Genomic DNA, 20,648 nt, shown 5'->3' with positions numbered 1-20,648 from the left:
TTCTCCAGCACCACAGTTCAAAGGCATCAAGAGAAGGCTACAATTGCGGTATCTCCCGGGCTGCAGAGAGCTCAAGGTTGGACCAAGGGAGAGGTCAATTTTGGGCTCACCCTTGTGGTTACTGGAGGCCTCGGCTCCTCACGGGCATTTGGTTGGAGTTCCCTGCCACCAGGCCTATCCGAGGCGCAGCGCACATCATGGCAGCTGCTGCATTAGAGTGAGTGAGACGGTAAGAAAAACAGACGTGGGGTCTTCTGTAATCTTCTGCTGGAACTGACATCCCATCACTTCTGCTGCTATTTTCTTTGTTAAAAGCGAATCACAACTTATACACCTGCATTCACAGCAGCTTGACTCACAATAGCCAAAAGGTGGAAGCAACTCACGTGTCCATCAGCAGATGAATGGACACACAAAATGTGGTACCGACGTACAATGGAGTACATTACAGCCTTAAGTAAAAAGGCAGAAAATTCTGACACATGCCACAACATGGATGAATCTTGAAGACATTATGTAAGTGAACCAAGCCAGTCACCAAAAGATAAACATGCTGTACGACTCCATTTATAGGAGGTATCTAGAATAGTCAAATTCATAAAAACGAAGTAGAATGGCAGTTGCCAGGGGCTGGAGGAGGAGGAATGGGGAGCTGTTGTTTAAAGGGTATAGAGCTTTAGTTTGGTAAGATGGAAAAGTTCTGGAGATTAGCTGCACAATAAGGTAAACTGTTGAACCATTTATTTAAAAATGGTTAATATGGTAAATTTTACGTCATGGGTGGGTGTGTGCATGCTAAGTCACTACAGTCATGTCCCACTCTTTGTGACCCCATGGACCGTAGCTCCACCAGGTTCTTCTGTCCATGGGATTCTCCAGGCAAAAATACTGGAGTGGGTTGCCATGCCTTCCTCTAGGGGATCTTCCCAACCCAGGGAAAGAATTCTCATCTCCTGCATTGCGGGCAGATTCTTTGGCCAATGGACCACCTGGAAAGACCCTGTTATGTGTAGTTTGCCACAACTGGGGGAAAAAAAAGCAAGTCACGAGGTTCAGACCACATGCAAAGGGATGGGATTATACCAAGGCATCAACCCTAAGGGCTGGGGACCACTGAAGGCGGCCTGCCATCGTCAGTCATGCATCCGAAGTTGGCAAGAATCTATCGGTTCAATTAGGACTGAATTCAGCATGTTTAAGGCCACCGAGGTGCTGGCCACAGCCAAAATGTGCCGAGTGGCACCTGCTGACCCTCAGATGCACCCTCTCAGGGAAGGTTCCTAAGCAACAGAAAGTCATATGCAAAGACTGCTCCAAAGCCACTGCTTGTGGAATTACCTCGTAACGGTTTACACTTCCAATCAGTGAAGCCCCAATTAAAATTCGATTCCACCATAGTGTTCTTTGGTCTCCAATACATCCCATCTGGAATTGAAAGGTACAGTAATGACTGCACTTTCATGGTCCCATTCCCGCCTCCAAGTCTTGGCAGGGTTAGCTGTTGCTTTGCAAGGCCACATGTAAGGAAAGGGAGAAAATGGGGACGAGAGGAAGAAGAGAGGAGAGGAGCACCCAAAGCCGGAGTCTCTCAGTGGAGACACGACCTTTTCATACCCTCATCGAATTAGAGCAAAAGTATTTCAAGCACCCCATTTCCTGTCGTGGGTCAGTTTTCTCCATTCCATCAAAATAAGCATCATAAAATATCATTTTATTTTCCCACATCAATTGGAAGTGATGATGCAATTTTTGAGGGCTGGAAGCCCAGCAGAAGCAGCTGGGATGTATTAATATTTTGACTAAAGGAGCTCATGTACAGAAGGTACCCAGCACAGTAGCTAGTATAGGGCAGGGATCAATAAACATTAGCTATTATTAACATGACAATAGGTGAAATCCTACACAATATAGTGTCTACTCAAGAAGCCTCTGAAATTCTTCAGGTAGACACTTAAAAGTCCAGGATGGGTCAGGTATTCCCCAAGCATGGACACAATGGTGTTCCTTTCAGCAGCAAAATTAGCAGTCAGTTTGCATTTAGAAGCTGCCTGACAGAGAAAAACATACCCTTCAATACTAGAATTATACCCAGAGCACAGGGCCATTCATATTGCTAATGGATTATAGTGGTTCACAGATTTTCACATGAATTCAATTTACCTGGAGGGCCTATTAAAACACAGATTGCTGCTGAACTCACCCCTAGGGTCTGTTTGATGGGTCTGGGTACAGCCTGAACTTTGCCGTAAAGAGTTCCCAGGTGATGCTGATCCTGCTGGTCTGAGAACTAAACTTTGAGATCTGCTTGTGAGGAGAGGACATAAGGAGGGGACTTTTCTAGGCCAGGACAATCAGAGGCTAACTTTGCCTGAGACCCACCTCCCAGAGCAGCTCTCTGTACAAATTTTGGCAAAGTCCAAGTAGATACAGATTTTGTCTTTTCTCATCTATGGACCGCAGGCATATGGAATAGATTGATCATAAGCTTTAATGTGCAGCCCACTCTCACCGGGGGTCTACGCATGGCCCATTTGTTCATTCACTCATTTTGAACAATGTAATAAACACCTACCAAAATTAAAGCTAGGACCTTGAAAGGAACCTCCATCTAACTTCATCCTACCTCCCAACCATCCTACCTCCCAACATATCAGTTAACCAGTTATCCATCCTTATCTTGTTTTTCTTTTTTGTAGTATTATTAAATCTGTAATCAGTGATACAGTCAAAGAGTGGCATACTGAATAACAGTCAAAACAAATAATCTCTACCAGCAAAATAATATGGGTGGATCACAACAACTTAATACTAAGTGAGAAAAGTAATGATTGCATATGGATGATACCAGCCTATAACATTAGAAATATATACTTTTTAGGATGCCTTTAAAATCTTTGCATTTTTTTCTAATCAAAAATAAGAAATAAATAAAGAAATGAAGAAATAAATATTTGTTAACTGGAAGAGTCAATGAATAAGAAAAGGAACCCGTCAGTTTTAACAGGGGAGGATATGACCCCCTCAGTGTCCTTCTGGGTTCCCTAAAAAGCTCATCTTTCCAACCCCAAATGCATCCCTTGGTTTCCATTCAACAGCTCTGAGAGGAATAGGCAATTCACACAAGAGGAAACGAAGTAGTAACCAAACACCCAGGAGAAAATGTTAACTTAGCTCATCATCAGAGAAATGCAAACTACAGCATTGGGGGAACTATCATTCTATGACTACTAAATCAGCCAAAACAGGGAAAAGAGGACAAGCGTGAACTCTTGGGGTATGACTGTAAACCTGACATACACAGACAGTCCTAGCAGCAGTGGAAAATTTTAAAAAATCTCCCAACAGCTATATGATGAGATGCAGTCATGAACGGCGCAGATGTCTTCCTCCGCTGAATTTATCCTGAAGAAATAACTCAATGGAAACGCCTCGGTGGCCCCCAGCAACGCAGCTACTGATAAAACCATGGGAAACAGCACTGGCACGGCAGGCAGTGCCGCTGGGCAAACTACAGTTGTGAACAGAAAAATGTGTATTTGCTGTTTAATGCCTGAGAAATATGAAGCACAAAATGGCAGGTGGGTTATGGTTAAAACCATGTGTGCGAGAGCTGCGTGGTAAGAGCAGAAATGAATGCAGCTGTTGTATGTGGAGGTGGGATGGGAGTTGCCTTCTCCAGTGTTACTGTGGCACGGTGTCGTAATTCTTTTTTTTTAAGAACCTGGGCGGTTCCTACCTTGAGAACTCTCACAGCTTTCCTCGTCACTGTTGTCTTGACAGTTATTCTGCCCATCACAAATGAAGCTCTTGTCAATGCAGAGGCCATTCTTGCAGTGGTAGCGGGCGGTGGAGCAGAGCAGAGGGTTTGCTGCTGTGAAGGGAGAACAGAGCAGATCACCAGGGAGGTTAGCCAGTCCCCTTGGGATGCCCAGAACCTTCTCCATCTATGGGTATGTCCTGCTCTGGAAGCAGTGAACTCAGCTCAGATGGCTGACTCAAAGCCTGTCCTGGGAGACTGGTCAAGCAATGACTTGGATAGGGCAAGACTTACTCTGCCCCATTCTAAAAGCTCCTTCCTCTGCTATACCACAGGTTTTTGTTGGTTATCCATTTAAAATACAGCAGTGTGTACATGACCAGTGTTATGTGTCCATCCCCAGATGCATCTCCCTGGATGGGAGCGGGGGTTTGGGGGAGAATGGATACATGCATACATATGGCTGATTCCCTTCACTGCTCACCTCAAACTATCACAACGTTGTTAGTTGGCTATATCCCAATACAAAATGGTTTTGGTGGTAAAAATAAAACAAATTAAAAAATAAATTATTTGAAAAAAAAAAGAAGCTTCTTCCAAGGCATCATGCTAGTGTCCTATAAACATACCAACATGGCCAGAGGGCAATGCCCAGCCCCAACTGGTCAACCTCGAGGTGGGCCAGCAGCCTACCCTCTGAGGGGTCTAGAGCAAAACCAGAATCTCCCAGGAGAGTCAAGAATGGAACGGTCGGTAACATAAGGACACAGAGAAGAGCAAAGATGGAAGGAGAAGCTGGGTTGGGGATCCGTGAACCTCCGCCACTGATGGAGCAATGGCACACGGAACCAAGGGCTATGGCGGATCCTACTGACTCCCTAAGTACGGACCTTCCCGGTAAGTCCCTGTGTTTCTACAGCTCACCCAGGCGAGCGCAGTGGTCTACTTTGCAATAAAAAAAACCATTAACTCACTTGGTCAGCCTGAGTGGCCCCCAGATACAGGCACTTTCAGAAACCTCAAAAAGAAAAATGACAGAAACGGCCTCTCCCCTCAAGGAAGAAGGTGGCAACCAGCCAGTGTGAAGTCAACACAAAACCCCTTAATGAAGCAAATCTCCATGGAAAATCACTGTTTCTACTGCACAGTTTATCTTGCTTCACCACTCCCTGCAGCACAATTCAAGCAAGGCTCTTTCCAAGGCTCTATTTTCAATAAATGAAGCAGCAAAAGGAGAAATTACTCCAGCCCCAACTCTGCCATTTATTAGCTGTGTGATCTAAGGCAACTTATTTCACCTCTCTGAGCCTTGATTCCTTTTTCCGTGTACAGTACGGGCTCCCTAATTTGAGGGCCCACTGCGAACCGACAACGTGAGGTCATCTGTTCAAAAATTATTTAAAAATTCAAAAAGATAAGTGCTGGGCATAAAACCAAGCCTGGCACGCTTCGGAGCTAAGCACGAATCCTGTGCTGGTCACAGGTCCATGAGGCCGGCCCTGCTGCTCACAGCCTTCATTTGAGCAGCAGTGAATGCTCGGATGAGATGGCATGTGAGGAAATGTGCAGCGCAGAGTCTGGCACATAGGGCCTCAGGAAATGCTGGACGTGCTCCCCACGTTATGTCTGCCTTGGTTCTCCGGAGTGTGGTCCTCCCCGAAGGAGCGACATTGGTGATGGTGAAGAGAGGCCCTCCTGGGATCTTGGGTTATGAACTGAGCCAGCATCTGCATTATACATGGAACCAGAGCAGGGATGACAGACCCAGCACGGAAGACGGTTACCGGCTTAGGAACAAGTCAGCGCCAGCATCTCTGGTCCTCACCGGCAAGATGGCAGCTGTCATTTGTCTTTCCCATCTGCTTCACACAGCGACTGTCAAGAGGCACTGTGGTCACAGCTGCAGACTGCAAACTTCACAGGCCCTGCAAACCCAAAGGGCTGTGGACTTTTTTTTATTTTTTAACTTGTCAACTCAGAAAGTTTAATCTGAAAGGTCAGAGGAAGCAGAGGGATGGGGAAGCCAGCGCTCTCAGTTTTGAAGATGAGGGACCAGGGTGAAGGCAAGCAATAGGAGTCTGGCCTGGAAATGGAAGTTTTAATTATTTAAATCGCTGTGGGCCAGAGAATGGTTCCACTTGATTATGCTGAAACCAAAGTCTGACTTCAGCCAAAACCAGAAAGGCGAAACCCAAAACCACAAGTCACATTTGGTTTCTGTCCAAGGCAGCCCTCCAAACCCTTCAGCATCCCACCATGGTGGCCTCTGGCTTCCCTGGGACCCTGTGAGTCATGTCTATGCAGCCAAAGCATCAACAACAATCAGCTCACTCTAATGGACAGCCTCGGAAAAGTGGAAAATCCCACCTCGAATGGAAAGACTTCCAAGAAGGGGCTGCTGCAAACTTACCTGAGTCCCCCTACCCCCAGTAGGAGGGCTACTGTGAACCAATCCTGAAGACATTGCTGGCGTCTACTGACTTTTCTTCAGCCTTAGACCCTTTCAACCTCACAAACTTTTCCAAGGAAAAGAAGTCATATGTGAGCATGTGCATACACAAGGACTGGTGAGGTTTATCGGGGTTTATCGATTATAGAACAGGCTCCTCTAGAAGGGTATGAATCACCGCCAAGTCCTTTGAGTTTTAAGCTGTTGCTGGTAGTACTCTGGCAAATAACTTTGTTATATAGTTATTTGTGTTTAGGGCTAAGCATAGTGGGGTATCTAACCCCAGTTTGGGTCTTACTATAGTATGTCAGCGGTTGTAGAGTTACTTTAGTCATTTATTTTTGTTGTAATTATGGCTTTTTACAGCTTAATTAAAATTTAACTCTATTTAATTGGGTGCTTTAACACGCTTTACGCTGTACGATTAACACATGGACCACATATATGAGTGCATATGTGTAAGTATGAGTGTATCCAGACCACGTGCACGTGTGCTAAGTTGCTTCAGTCATGCCTGACTCTGTGCGACCCTCTGGACTATAGCCTGCCAGGCTCCTCTGTCCACGGAATTCTCCAGACAAGAATACTGGAGTGGGTTGCCATGTCCTCCTCCAGGGGATCTTCCCAACCCAGGGACTGAACCCATATCTCTTATGTCTCCTGCACTGGCAGGGAGGTTCTTTCCCACTAGCGCCACCTGGGAAGCCTTGCTCAGAGCACACGTATCTCCAAATGCATGAAGACTGTCTGCACCTTAACACTCAGCTCTACTGATAAAGAATCCACCGGACTGAAAACCCATCTCAGTGCATAGAGTGGATGCATATATTTATTCCCAATGTATACAACCAAAAGAACCAGGATCAGAACATAAAAGAACCCAGAACATAAAAGAACTCACAACTCAAAAGAAAAAAAACAAACAACTTAATAGGAAAATGGGCAAAGGACATGACCAGGCAATTCCCATCAGAGCAATGGCAAACGCTCAGTAACAACTTGAAAAAATGTTGACAGCAGCCAGAAATGAAAGCACCACTTGAACCGCAGTGGACTTGCCAAACTTCAGGTCTTAAAGTTCCAGGTTGTTGGTCAGGCTGGCCAGGGAGAGGAAGTCTCAGAGACGGCTCGTGGGCGTATAAATTTGTAGGTCCACCTCGGAGACCAATTTAGTGATACCAGGTGATGCTTAAGAGGCATATGCCCACGGCCCAGTCATTTCACTTCTAGCTACACAAATGTTTGCTGAAATGCTGTTTGTAAAAGAAAAATATTAGCAATGACCCAAATATTCACCCACAGGAGAATTAACACCATGGGCTACATCGTTATAACAGAATTTTACAGCAGGAGATGGCTAACTTTTGCGGTACAGGACCAGATAGTAAATATTCTAGACTTTAATAACCTTTGGGTCTTGGCCTCTTTCTTAACTACTCAACTCTACCATGGTGGGACAAAGAGGCCACCGAAAATTTGTAAATGAAGATCAGGGCTGTGTTCCAATAAAACTTGATTTATGGGTAATAAAAACATTTAAAGTTAAGTAACTTTCAGAACAGGGGATAGGACAATTTGGGGCCAACAGCTGCCGAACAGCAGTGAAACAAGAATGAACCAATAAACAAGGTCCTATTGTACAGCACAGGGATCTATATTCGATATCCTGGGATAAACTATAACAGAAAAGATAAAAAGAATATATATATACTTTGTGGTATAGCAGAAATTAACACAACACTGTAAATCAACTATACTTCAACTAAAAAAAATACAAAATAAGAAAGGACCAGAATCAAGATGGACCAATCTCACAAATATAATCATGGGGAAGAAGTTATAAAAGATACTGGCAAGTTATAGAAAAATATGCATAGGGTTGTACCACTCAGATGAAATTCCCTATGCAAAAGAATGCTATCTATTATTCAAGGTACGAAAATACATACTTGCATTGTAAGGTCAGGGGATGCCTCTGGGGAGAAGGGGAGGACAGGATCAGAGAAGGGTGTACTGAAGACTGGCAATGATATTTGGTCAGATTTTATTATTTTAAAAACCTAAAGCAAATAAGGGATATGGCTGTTTTTTTAATTGAGAAATAACTGACATACAACACTGTATTAGTTTGGGGTGTACAATGCAGTGACTTGATATTTGTATACATTGCAATAAGTCTAGTTAACACCTGTCACCACACATAGTCACAAAATCCTTTGTGTGATGAGAACCTTAAGGATCTACTCTCTGAGTAATTTTCAAATATATAACGTGGTACTATTAACTATAGTTAATATAGTTACAACATCAGAATATATTATAATATAGTACTATTAATTATAATAATATAGCCACGTGTGTGTTGGTTGCTCAGTCATGTCTGACTCTTTGTGACCCCATGGACTGCAACCTGCCAGACTCCTCTGTCCATGGAATTCTCAAGGAAAGTATACTGGAGTGGGTTGCCATTCCCTTCTCCAAATATAGTCATCAGTTCAGTTCAGTCGCTCAGTCGTGTCCGACTCGTTGCGACCCCATGAATCACAGCACGCCAGGCCTCCCTGTCCATCACCAACTCCCGGTGTTCACTCAAACTCAAGTCCATCAAGTTGGTGATGCCATCCAGCCATCTCATCCTCTGTCGTCCCCATCTCCTCCTGCCCCCAATCCCTTCCAACATCAGAGTCTTTTCCAGTGAGTCAACTTGTCGCATGAGGTGGCCAAAGTATTGGAGTTTCAGCTTTAGCATCAGTCCTTCCAATGAACACCCAGGACTGATCTCCTTTAGAATGGACTGGTTGGATCTCCTTGCAGTCCAAGGGACTCTCAAGAGTCTTCTCCAACACCACAGTTCAAAAGCATCAATTCTTCGGTGATCAGCTTTCTTCACAGTCCAACTCTCACATCCATACATGACCACTGGAAAAACCATGGCCTTGACTAGACGGACCTTTGTTGGCAAAATAATGTCTCTGCTTTTTAATATGCTATCTGGGGATCTTCCCAACCCAGGGATCAAACCCAGGTCTCCCGCATTGCAGGCAGATGCTTTAACCTCTGAGCCACCAGGGAAGCCCAATATGCTATCTAGATTGGTCACAACTTTCCTTCCAAGGAGTAAGCGTCTTTTAATTTCATGGCTGCAATCAGCATCTGCAGTGATTTTGGAGCCCAAAAAATATAAAGTCTGACACTGTTTGCACTGTTTCCCCATCTATTTCCCATGAAGTGTTGGGACCAGATGGCATGATCTTAGTTTTCTGAATGTTGAGCTTTAAGCCAATTTTTTCACTCCTCTTTCATTTTCATCAAGAGGCTCTTTAGTTCCTCTTCACTTTCTGCCATAAGGATGGTGTCATCTGCATATCTGAGGTTATTGATATTTCTCCCAGCAATCTTGATTCCGGCTTGTGCTTCTTCCAGCCCAGCATTCTCCATGATGTATTCTGCAGATAAGTTAAATAAGCAGGGTGACAATATACAGCCTTGACGTACTCTTTTTCCTATTTGGAACCAGTCTGTTGTTCTATGTCCAGTTCAATTGTTGCTTCCTGACCTGCATACAGGTTTCTCAACAGGCATAACTATAGGTAATACATGGGACTCCCCCAGTGGCTCAGATGGTTAAAAGTCTGCTTGTAATGCAGGAGATCTGGGTTCAATCCCTGGGTTGGGAAGATCCCCTGGAGAAGGGAAAGGCTACTGACTCCGGTATTCTTGCCTAGAGAATTCCACAGACAGAGGAGCCTAGTGGGCTACAGTCCATGGGGCCACAAAGAGTCAGACATGACTGAACGATTAACACGCACACATAGTCAATATGATTTTTAAAATAGGGTGTTGGGAACACAGGTGTTCATTTAACTTCTCTTTCTTTTCAGTATGTTTGAAAGAGTCTACTAAAAGTTTTAAAGAGTCTAATTTGGCAGATATGTTTCCGTAATCACTCACTTTCCTTTACTCTTTCCCTACAGTTAGCTCTGGCCTACAGATCCCTGTCTTCAGAATCTTGTAGCCCATTTGCTCAGAGGACACAGGTAGATACAGGTCAACAGCCACACCTGGAATTCCTCTTTTTTAAAAGAGGAATATGCTCCTCATAAAACACTACGTCCCTACCTTCAAGGCAGGGCAAAGAAAGAGAGGCAAAGGATGCTAAAAGAACACTCCCTAAACCCAGCAGCAAGTCAGAAAAAGGCCTCCAAACCATCAAAACACACTTCAGGATGTCGGTGCCCTTCAAGTGCTGGCAGCATCCTCAGGAAGGACCCTCAAGCCATCCCCTCCCCCAGGTCTATTGATTCTCCGTTTATGTAAATTCCAACGAAGTTTGTGTTTCAGTTCCCAAGGACACAGCAATCCAGAAGGGAGACAGGATGCTGCTGCCAACCTGTAGACAAACTGCCAGCAAGAAGTAAAAGCTGACAACCAGGGGAGGGGCCCCCAAAGCTATAAAAAGCCACGTTAGGAATTCCAAAAGCAGAAGAGCCTAAGATAGTTTCAAAAGAGACCAACAAGTTCTAGATGGAGCCAAAGGCATCCCTGTATTATAGCCCAGTCTAAACAACGTGTGTGCTAAGTCACTTCAGTTGTGTCTGACTCTTTGCGACCCCATGGACTGTAGCCCGCTAGGCTCCTCTGTCCATGGGATTCTCCAGGCAAGAATACTGGAGTGGGTTGCAGTGCCCTCCTCGAGGAGATCTTTCCCACCCAGGGATTGAACCCGCGTCTCTTATGTCTCCTGAACTGGCAGGCACGTTCTTTACCACAAGCGCCAAATAGAGCTCCCAAGAAAGGTCCTGTGCTTTCAACAGAGAGAGTCCCTGATGAAGCCAAGATACACACATCTGAGAGAGAACCTCGTCAAAGACTCACTTACCCAGAGTAAAATCTCTGCAAAGACCCCAGACAACTCAGGTTTCACTCTGTTTCTCCTAGGGCCTCTGCAGCATTTGCCAGGCTTATGGCAAATTTCAGGGTGTGTGTACGGTGGACCAACTCTATAGGCTCTGGGTGGGGGGTGAAAGTGGTCAAGTCTCAGGGGTTCCTGCGATGGACCATTCACCCAGAACTCTGAAACATAACTGCTCGACAGCCCATAAACTAACCAGGAAACGCTTCCTACTTTGGGATGTTATGTCTGTGTCTTCTAGCAAAATTTAATGTACTCCACATGTATGTTTCCTTTGTCCTTGTTAAGGTTTCCCGGTCACTAAAAAATGTATTATTCTATTCACTTAACTAGCAAGAGGAACACCGCTCTTTCCAGTATTTATTTCAATGGGGATGGAGAAAACTGTCTACAGAGTTAACATCAAAAACGCAACCGTGACTCCAAAGGTCCCCAGCTCTTCTTACCACAACAAACACAGGGATCTAAGCATCTGTTTCCCAGCCCACAAGACTCAGAAAAGAAAAGTTGTCTCTCCCTGCCAGAGGAAGGGAGGGGTGAGTTAAGGTTAAACTCAGTGGTTAATTAAACTGGCGGCAATTACTTCAACCACATCTGAAGGAAAAGACCCAGGGCTCACTATAAGTCATCCAAAAGCAACTGAGTGGCTTCAAGACAGGAAATGAAGCCATCTATCTCCAGCAGGATGTAGGAAATATTGCTTTTAATCCATTTAAAGCCTGTGAAGTCAGCCCCTCTCCCACCTCAAAGGGTTCTTGACAAAACACATCAATGAGAACCTCCTCGTCCCCAGCCCCCCCACCCCCATCTGTTCTGCAGTCCAGGGAGGTGGTGGCGATCACTCACTTCCTTGCCAAGCATCCCAGCCTCACCGTCTCCGTGGGGAGCTTGTCTTCCCAGCCCCCGTTTCCCTGGGAACCAGGCAACTGGGGGAAACGGAGCTGCCCCGAGACTTCCTCTGTTCCAGGACAGAGGATGTCCGGCCCTAAGCCTCTCTGCCAATAATCCGACCCATTAATAAGCACTGCTTCCTTTGTGGCCTGCAAGATGCTGGCAGCCCTGACCTTCAAAGAAGAGGCGGCTTGTCTGAAGCCAGAGGCAAGTTCGTGCTGCCTCTCAGAGCAGCCCCTTGGCCCCCCGAGACACAGCAGGGCCACGTGCAGCAGCATTCTGAGGGAGCCCTCTTTTGAGTCTGCAGGAAGGGAAAGGCTGCCACACTGGTCAAGCAGGAGGGGGCAAAGGTTCCTCAATCCCATCTGCCTTTTCCCCAGCCTCTAAGGACCTGGAATCAACCAGCAATAAAGGAGAAGCGGGAGACATGGGTTCAATCCCTGGGTGAGGAAATCCCCTGAAGGAGGAAATGGCAACCCCCTCCAGTATTCTTGCCTGGAGAATCCCATGGTCAGAGGAGCCTGGTGGACTATAGTCCATAGGGTCGCAAAGAGCTGGACGCAACTCAAGCGACCGAGCACGCAAGGACCTGGAGGATGTGAATTTTCAGAGCCCCTCTAGAGGCAGCTCTGTGGCAGTGGCAGACCCTAAGTCATTGCTGATCGCTGTTTGTCTCCTCCTCCTTGCAGAGGCTCCCTGAGCCTGCTACCTCCTGTCCCACCCCCAGCATGCCTCCCTCCAATTTCCATTTCACCGCTTCGGGGTCACCACCCTTCTGTGGATGGCTCCCCAGATCTTCCCTCCAGGGACAATCCTCTTTCTCCTGACGATTTTTAGACACCTCCGCCTGACTGTCCCGTTCCCCTCAAACTGCACGGCTAACACTGACATCCCTACCTCTCCCCAACCGCTCCCTTGCTCCTTGGGTCCACTTGTCTTAAAGGGACCACCAAGGGTGGAACGGATTGAGAGAAAAGCACTGAAACATGTACATTACCATATGCAAAACAGACAGCCAGTGGGAATTTGCTGTGTGATGCAAGGAGCTCAACCCAGTGCTCTGCGACAACCTAGAGGGGTGGGATGGGGTGGGAGGTGGCAGGGAAGTTCAAGAAGGAGAGGACATGTGTATACCTATGGCCGACTCACGCTGATGTATGGCAGAAATCAACACAACACTGTAAAGCAATTATCCTCCAATTAAAAATAAAAATTTTTAAAAAGGGACCACCATGTCCCAGCTCCCCAGGCTCCAGCCATGCTTGACCTTCTCCCTCTCCTCACTCTGCACTCAGCTCAGAATCAACTGCTCCTCACTGGGAATAAAATACAATCTTAGATTGTTAACTTTTTTTCCTTCTAGTTTTACTGAGATACGACTGATGTACAGCACTATATAAGTTTAATCATACAGCATAATGATTTGATTTACATACATCATGAAATGATGATGATCACACTAAGGTTAGTGAATATGTATCATCTCAAATAAATACAAAATTAAAGAAATAAAAAAAAATTTTTTTTCTTGTGATGAGAACTTCCAGGATTTACTCCCTTAACAGCTTTCATATATAATAACGTACCGCAGTGTTATTATATTTATCATGCTGTACATCACATCCCTAGAACTTATTAACCAGACTGTTAACTTTTCATGACCTGCAGCAGCATACCATTCCAAGCATACATTTTTCTGTAATGATTAATAGTGAGGGAATGAAATCCACCTGGGTTCAAATTTCAGCTCTACCACTCGCGAGCTACATGACATTAGGAAAATTCTTTAATTTCTTTCAGCCTCAGTTTCATCATGTGGACTTCCCAGGTGGCTCAGTGGGTAAAGAACCTGCCTGTCAATGCAGGAGATGTAAGAGACGTGGGTTCGATCCCTGAGTCAGGAAGATGCCCTGGAGAAGGGAATGGCAACCCACTCCAGTATTCTTGCCTGGAGAATCTCCATGGACAGAGTAGCCTGGTGGGCTGCAGTCCATGGGGTCACCAAGGGTCAGATGCAACTGAAGCGACTTAGCATGCATGCACAGTAGAAACAGGAATAGTGCCTGTGTCTTAATATTTTGTGAAAATCAAATGAGGTAATACACCCAAACAACTGAGAGTCACATGTGGCTCATAGCAGATGCTCAATAAATGCTTATAATAGTAATTATTACCGCAGATACACATTAGTACAGTGGTTAAGAGTTCAGACCCTGGATTTATAACCACCTGGGTTGATGTCACAATTTTGCCACTTACTGTGTGGCTTCAGATAAGTTATTTAATCTTTGTGAGTCTCATTTTCTTATCTACCAAAAGGCAGTCACAGTATTACCAACCTAAAATGAGATCAAACACGTAAAGCATATAAAAATGAGCCACATACATAGGTGCTTAGTCACTGTCAGCCAAGTGGCATCTTATGCCCTCCCTGAAGTCTGCATATCTCCCTGCCTCTGCCTGGGCCTTCAGCCTAAAAGACTTCATGGAACTATACTGCCAACTTTTAAATGGTGCCCATCCTCCTGGATCCACCTCTCTCAACAACCCGCTCTGGGAAGCCTAGAGGGAAATAACCTCTTCTCTGATCAGTGATTCTCATAGCACTCCCCGCTGTCCACCCATATTGTAATTACTTGGATAAGATGATTTTGGTCTCCCTGGCTTGAGCATCATCTCAACAAAGCCATTTCTACATCCCTCGCAACATCACACATGGTTTCTGGCACGGAAATCTCAGAAAAACAATGAGTCTGAAAAAAGGGAGAAACTGGGGTGAATCCACAACGTGCAGCCTACATGTGCCCTCTGGGTGTGTATCTGCAGCCGCAGAAGAGGATCAAGACATGCCATGTTAGGAATATATCCTGTCTTTTTCCTTAACCCTGTGTTTGATTAGTTGCCTGATGCATTCATTCCACAGACATTTACTCACTATTTCCTGTAAATTAAGCACTCTAACAGGCACCGGGGATGAAAGAAAACCCAGTCTGTTCTTAAAGAGCTTACACTCTAGCGGGGAGGCAGGCACATCAGTGGGTACCAAAGATAAAGCATGAGAAGTGTAATTTATTCCACGTGCATTTACCACGTGTGAAGACCGAACCAGACCATACAATTGGCACTAGGAGTACAGCTGTGAACCACCAACAATACCACCCAACAGCCATTATGGTGTAGTAGCGATGGCAGAAAATAAATGAAAAGTGCTGGTAAGTGCAGAGGAGAAGAGAAAAGCAGGGGAAGGAGACAGAGTGGGAGGCTGGGGAGGAGAGAAGTTATCTTTACGAGGTGTTCAGGGCAGGCGTCTTATTCTGTGGCATTTGTTTGAAGAAGGTCCAAGATGGTGTGCCTACAGGCAAGGGAAAGACAAGCCCAGCCTCGGCAGACCAGCAACAACTCCCCAAGGAAGCGGGTCACACAGGAACCTTTAGGGGGACCTTGCTGATGGAGCTTCGGAACATGCAGTGGAAGTACCCTTCTCTTCCTCTGCTCCTCCTGCCCCTCTGATTGATGCAGGCACAGCTCCTTGAGGCTTTACCCATGGATCTGCTGAGGGACGAAGAGGAAATGTGGAATCTCATCCGGGTTGACATGAATAAAGCTACAGAAATAAACAAGCACTGAGGGGCTCCATGAATAAAAAAATACAGATATACTGGCTGGGTGATTCAGCTGTTTAGGGGGACAGTCAAGAATTCATCAGCAATGGAAGAAGCACAGTGGGTTTTCTGAGCACAGCTATGCTGAAAACAGCAGCAGAAGATTCTGCTTGAGTGAATTTTCCACTGTGGTCATCCAGACTGGTCTGCCATCTCAGTTCCTGGCAGGAGTCCTTGAACTCCAAAAGGGACTAGGCAGAGCTGTGCTGCCAGCCGGTCCAGCGCTTCACCTCCTGCCAAGGATGTCTGAGAATAAGGCAGGAGGAAGAGGCCCAACACAGTAAAAAGGAGAAAGGAAGGAAGTGAAAGGGCAAAATCTCAGCACTGTGATCCTCTAGAAGGGATACTAGTCCTTGCTTATCCTTATTTCTGCCAAATGAACGTGAATGGTGGAAAAACACATCATAGTAATAAAATTCTTTAAACATATGACTGTCCAATTATTTGCTGAAGTTAAGACACCACCCAACAAAACCACTCCTTTATCCTTTATTTCTTTTTACCATTTTTGGAAAATTCCAGTTACGTATGAAAACAGAGAGTGTATAGGGAACCCCTGTATTTCCAACACCTGGCTTTAATAATTACCAGTATGATCCAAAAATGGGCAGAAGGCCTATATATAAACATTTCTCCAAAGAAGACACTGAAGAGATGCTCAACATCACTAACTATTAGATAGTTCAGTTCAGTTTAGTCGCTCAGTCGTGTCCGACTCTTTGAGACCCCATGAATCACAGCACGCCAGGCCTCCCTGTCCATCACCAACTCCCAGAGTTCACTCAAACTCATGTCCATTGAGTCCGTGATGCCATCCAGCCATCTCATTCTCTGTCGTCCCCTTCTCCTCCCGCCCCCAATCCCTCCCAGCATCAGCGTCTTTTCCAGTGAGTCAACTCGTCGCATGAGGTGGCCAAAGTATTGGAGCTTCAGCTTTAGCATCAGTCCTTCCAATGAACACCCAGGACTGATCTCCTTTAGGAGACTGGTTGGATCTCCTTGCAGTCCAAGGGACTCTCAAGAGTCTTCTCCAACACCACAGTTCAAAAGCATCAATTCTTTGGCGATCAGCTTTCTTCACAGTCCAACTCTCACATCCATACATGACCACGGGAAAAACCATGGCCTTGACTAGACGGACCTTTGTTGGCAAAGTAATGTCTCTGCTTTTTAATATGCTCTCTAGGTGGGTCATAACTTTCCTTTCAAGGAGTAAGATAAATGCAAATCAAAACTACAATGAGGCACCACCTCACACTAGTCAGAATGAACATCAATAAAAAGTCTACAAATAACAGATGCTGGAGAGGGTGTGGAGAAAAGGGAACCCCCCTACACTGTTGGTGGGAATGTAAGTTGGTACAGTCACTGCAGAAAGCTGAGGAAATTCCTCAGAAAACTAAAAATAGAATTACCATATGACTCAGCAATCTCACTCCTAGGCAGACATCCAGACAAAACTGTAATCCAAAAAGATACATGCACCCTATGTTCACAGAGGCACTATTCACAACAGTCAAGACATGCAAACAACATAAATGTCCACTGACAGGTGAATGGATAAAATAGATGTGGTGGACACATACAATGGAATACTACTCAGCCATGAAAAAGAAGGGAGTAATGCCATCTGCAACGACATGGATGCAGCTAGAGATAATCATACAAAGGGAAAGAAGGTCAAAAGCAGAAAGATGAATGTCATCTGATAGCTCTTACATGTGGAATCTAGAATATGACACGAATGAACCTATCTAAGAAACAGAAACACGATCAGGGACAAAGAAATCAGACTGATGGTTGCCGGAGTTGGGGGGAGGGCGGGAAGTTGGAGGAGAGATGGAGCAGGAGATTGGGGTTAGCAGATGTGGACTTTCATGTATGGAATGAATAAGCAGGAAGGTGTTACTGTATAGCAGAGAGAACTATATTCAATATTATACAATAAACCGTAAGGAAAAAGAATATTTTAAAAAATGTATATACATGTATAATGAATCACTTCTGCTATACAGCAGTAATTAACACAACAATGTAAATCAACTATACTTCAATTTAAAAAAAGAAAGAAGAAAATTTATTTTCCAGTGTCTAAGCAATAAACCCAAAATTAAAATTTTAAAAAAGTACCAATATGCTAACAATTCTGTTTCAGTCCTACCTTGCCCATTATTACCTCCCCCACCCCCTCCCAGAGGAAAGGCTTGAAACATATTCTAGACACCATGTAATTTTACTTTTATATACGCTGGGATATATTTATCAAAGATAAAGAGTATTTTAAAAAGTAAGAATGCCACCCTCAAACTTAAAAAATTATCAATAACTCCTTAACATCACTAGATATACAACCACAATTCAAGATTTCCCAACTATCTCAAGTTTTTTAAAACAGTGGTTTATTTGAATCAGAGTTGAAACAAGATCCATATGTTACATTTGGTTGGTTTGTCTCTTAGTCTCTTTGAATCTGTAGGTTCCCCCTTCCTATATTATTTTTTTCTCAGAATTTATTTGTGGATGTAACTGAGTGATGGAGAATGTCCCACATTCCGGAACTGGCGATCTGTCTATCCACGGGGCCACTAACGTGCATGTTCCCCTGTCCCTGAATTTTTGTAAACTAGTGGTTAGTGTTAAGAACTGCATGTGTGGGGACTTCCCTGTGGCCAGCAGTTAAGACTCTTGTTTCCAGTGCAGGGGCACAGGTTCAATCCCTGGTCAGGGAGCTAGCACCTCGCAGGCTGTACCCATGACCATAAAGAAAAGAATTTAAAAAAATAAAGAGAAAGAATTGCATGTTCGTGTTCTCCCTAAATTCATATGTGGAAACCCTAGTCCCTAAATAGATGGAATTAGGAGGTGGAGTCTTTGGGAGGTGCTGAGGGTTAGATGAGGTCAGGAGGGTGATGTTCTCATGATGGGATAAGCACCCTTACGAGATAAGGAGGAACATTTCTCTCTGTGCATGCACAGAAAGCCATGTGACGTTACAGCCAGAAAGAGGGTCCACACCACCAACCCAGCCATGCTGGCACTCTGAGCCTGGACTTCCAGATCCGTGAGAAATAAGTTTCTATCACGTATGCCACTCAGTGTAAGGTATTCTATTATAGCAGCCTGAACTGACTGAGCCAGTTAAAGGCTCAATCAGATTCAGGTAGGATGTGTGGGGACAGAAACGCCATATAGCGGTGCTGGGTGTGCCTTTAGGGTCATCGCAGAAGGCCAATGTCTGGTGGTCTCTTTTCTTGAATGCTAAGACTGACTTGTGGGAGTTCCCACATCCAAGTCAGGCACAGCAACCACATGGCACCCTGGCTCTGCCCCTGAATGCAGCTAAAGAAAGCCTGGACAGGACACTTGGAGCAGCGACTTTTAGATTCTGAAAGTAAACTGGAGCAGACCAATTTTGGGGAAGAAGACCAAGATTTGAACCAGCACTGAACTAGTGCCAAGTCTACTTTCTTTTTCTCCTTTCAGACTCCCAAGAAATGGGCAAATATCAGAGAGATCACAGCAAAGAACCTGGGAAAGCAACTCCGTTAAGCTGTTTTTTAATTCCGGAGTGGATTCCCAAGCTGCACATGCATGGATCTTGTCCTAATTAGCACACCAGACTGTGACACCAGAACCCACAGACCGCTGCCCAGCTCCCAGACTGACCACTGGAAGGTGCAGTCACAGGACAGGTCCAAGCGGCCACTGCAAAAACAGTCTGCGAACAACTGCAACCACAGCCCACAGAGGGCTGCTAGGAACTTGTGGCCTGACCCAACAGGATCATTTGTCCACTAAAACAAAAACATAAGCCTTCTCCATGGGGTTTAAACTAAACCCAAAGTGTCATACATAATAATCAAAATAGCCAGAATATAATCCAGTTTCTTACTTGGCACATGAAAAGACAGGAAAATCTCAACTCTCATGAGAAAAGATAATCAACAGACACTAACACCAAATAAGGCAGATGTTGGAAATTTGGGACACAGACTTAAAGCAGCTACTATACAAATACTCTAACAAGTAATCATGAACACTCTCAAAACAAATGGAAAATAAAAAGTCTCAGCAAAGAAACACGAGATATAAAGAAGAACCAAAAGAAAATTTTAGAACTGAAAAAATACAGTAACCATTGATGAAATGGAAGTTGGTACTGCCACTATTTCAAACTGTGGTACTGGAGAAAACTCTTGAGAGTCCCTTGGACTGCAAGGAGATCCAACCAGTCCATCCTAAAGGAAATCAACCGTGAATATTCATTGGAAGGACTGAGGCTGAAGCTCCAATACTTTGGCAACCAGATGCAAAGAGTGACTCATTGGAAAAGACTCTGGTGCTGGGAAAGATTGAAGGCCAAACGAGAAGAGGGTGGCAGAGGATGAGGTGGTCAGCTGGCATCGCTGACTCAGCAGACATGAATTTGAGCAAGCTCCGGAAGACAGTGGAGGACTGAGGAGCCTGGTGTGCTTAGCGACTTAGCAACAACAACAATCACCGTGGAGGTTCCTCAGAAAACTAAAAACAGAATCACCACGTGTGTGCTGTCTTTCAGTCACGGCCAACTCCTTCTGACCCCACAGACTGTAGCCCTCCAGGCTCCTCTATCCACGGAATTCTCCAGGCAAGAACTGGGAGTGGTTTGCCAGGTTCTCCTCCAGGGGATCTTCCTGACCCAGGGATCAAACCTGGGTCTCCCACACTGCGAACAGATTCTTTACCACAAAGCCACCAGGGAAGCCCAGAATTCCCATATGATCCATCAATCCCACTCCTGGGCACATATCCAGACAAAACTATAATTCAAAAATATACATGCACCCTATGTTCATAGCGGCACTATTTGTAACAGGCAGGACATGGAAACAACCTAAATGTCCATCGACAGAGGAATGGGTACAGAGAATGCGGTGCATATATACAATGGAACATTACTCAGCCATAAAAAGATGGGATAATGCCATTTGCAGCAAC

At 45.0% G+C, this 20,648-nt stretch overlaps 1 protein-coding gene across 2 annotated transcripts in view; it reads right to left on the bottom strand.

Moving 5' to 3' along the window:
- The window catches only part of LDLRAD3 (low density lipoprotein receptor class A domain containing 3), a 273,200-nt gene that overhangs the window by 123,381 nt on the left and 129,171 nt on the right, over positions 1-20,648 (bottom strand). The window contains exon 4 of one of the 2 annotated variants that reach the window (XM_055423847.2): positions 3,737-3,868. In XM_055423847.2, the coding sequence (XP_055279822.2) occupies positions 3,737-3,868 (132 nt within the window). Of the gene's footprint in view, positions 1-3,736; positions 3,872-20,648 lie in introns of both variants that reach the window. The other variant, XM_055423846.2, reaches the window with a different exon arrangement.

This window comes from Moschus berezovskii, chromosome 14 (assembly GCF_049115385.1).
Source record: "Moschus berezovskii isolate FMDL1 chromosome 14, NW_MosBer_1.0, whole genome shotgun sequence".
Lineage (NCBI taxonomy): Eukaryota > Metazoa > Chordata > Mammalia > Artiodactyla > Moschidae > Moschus > Moschus berezovskii.
Note: the sequence above shows the minus strand (reverse complement) of the source record. Positions and strands in the feature narration are given on the sequence as shown.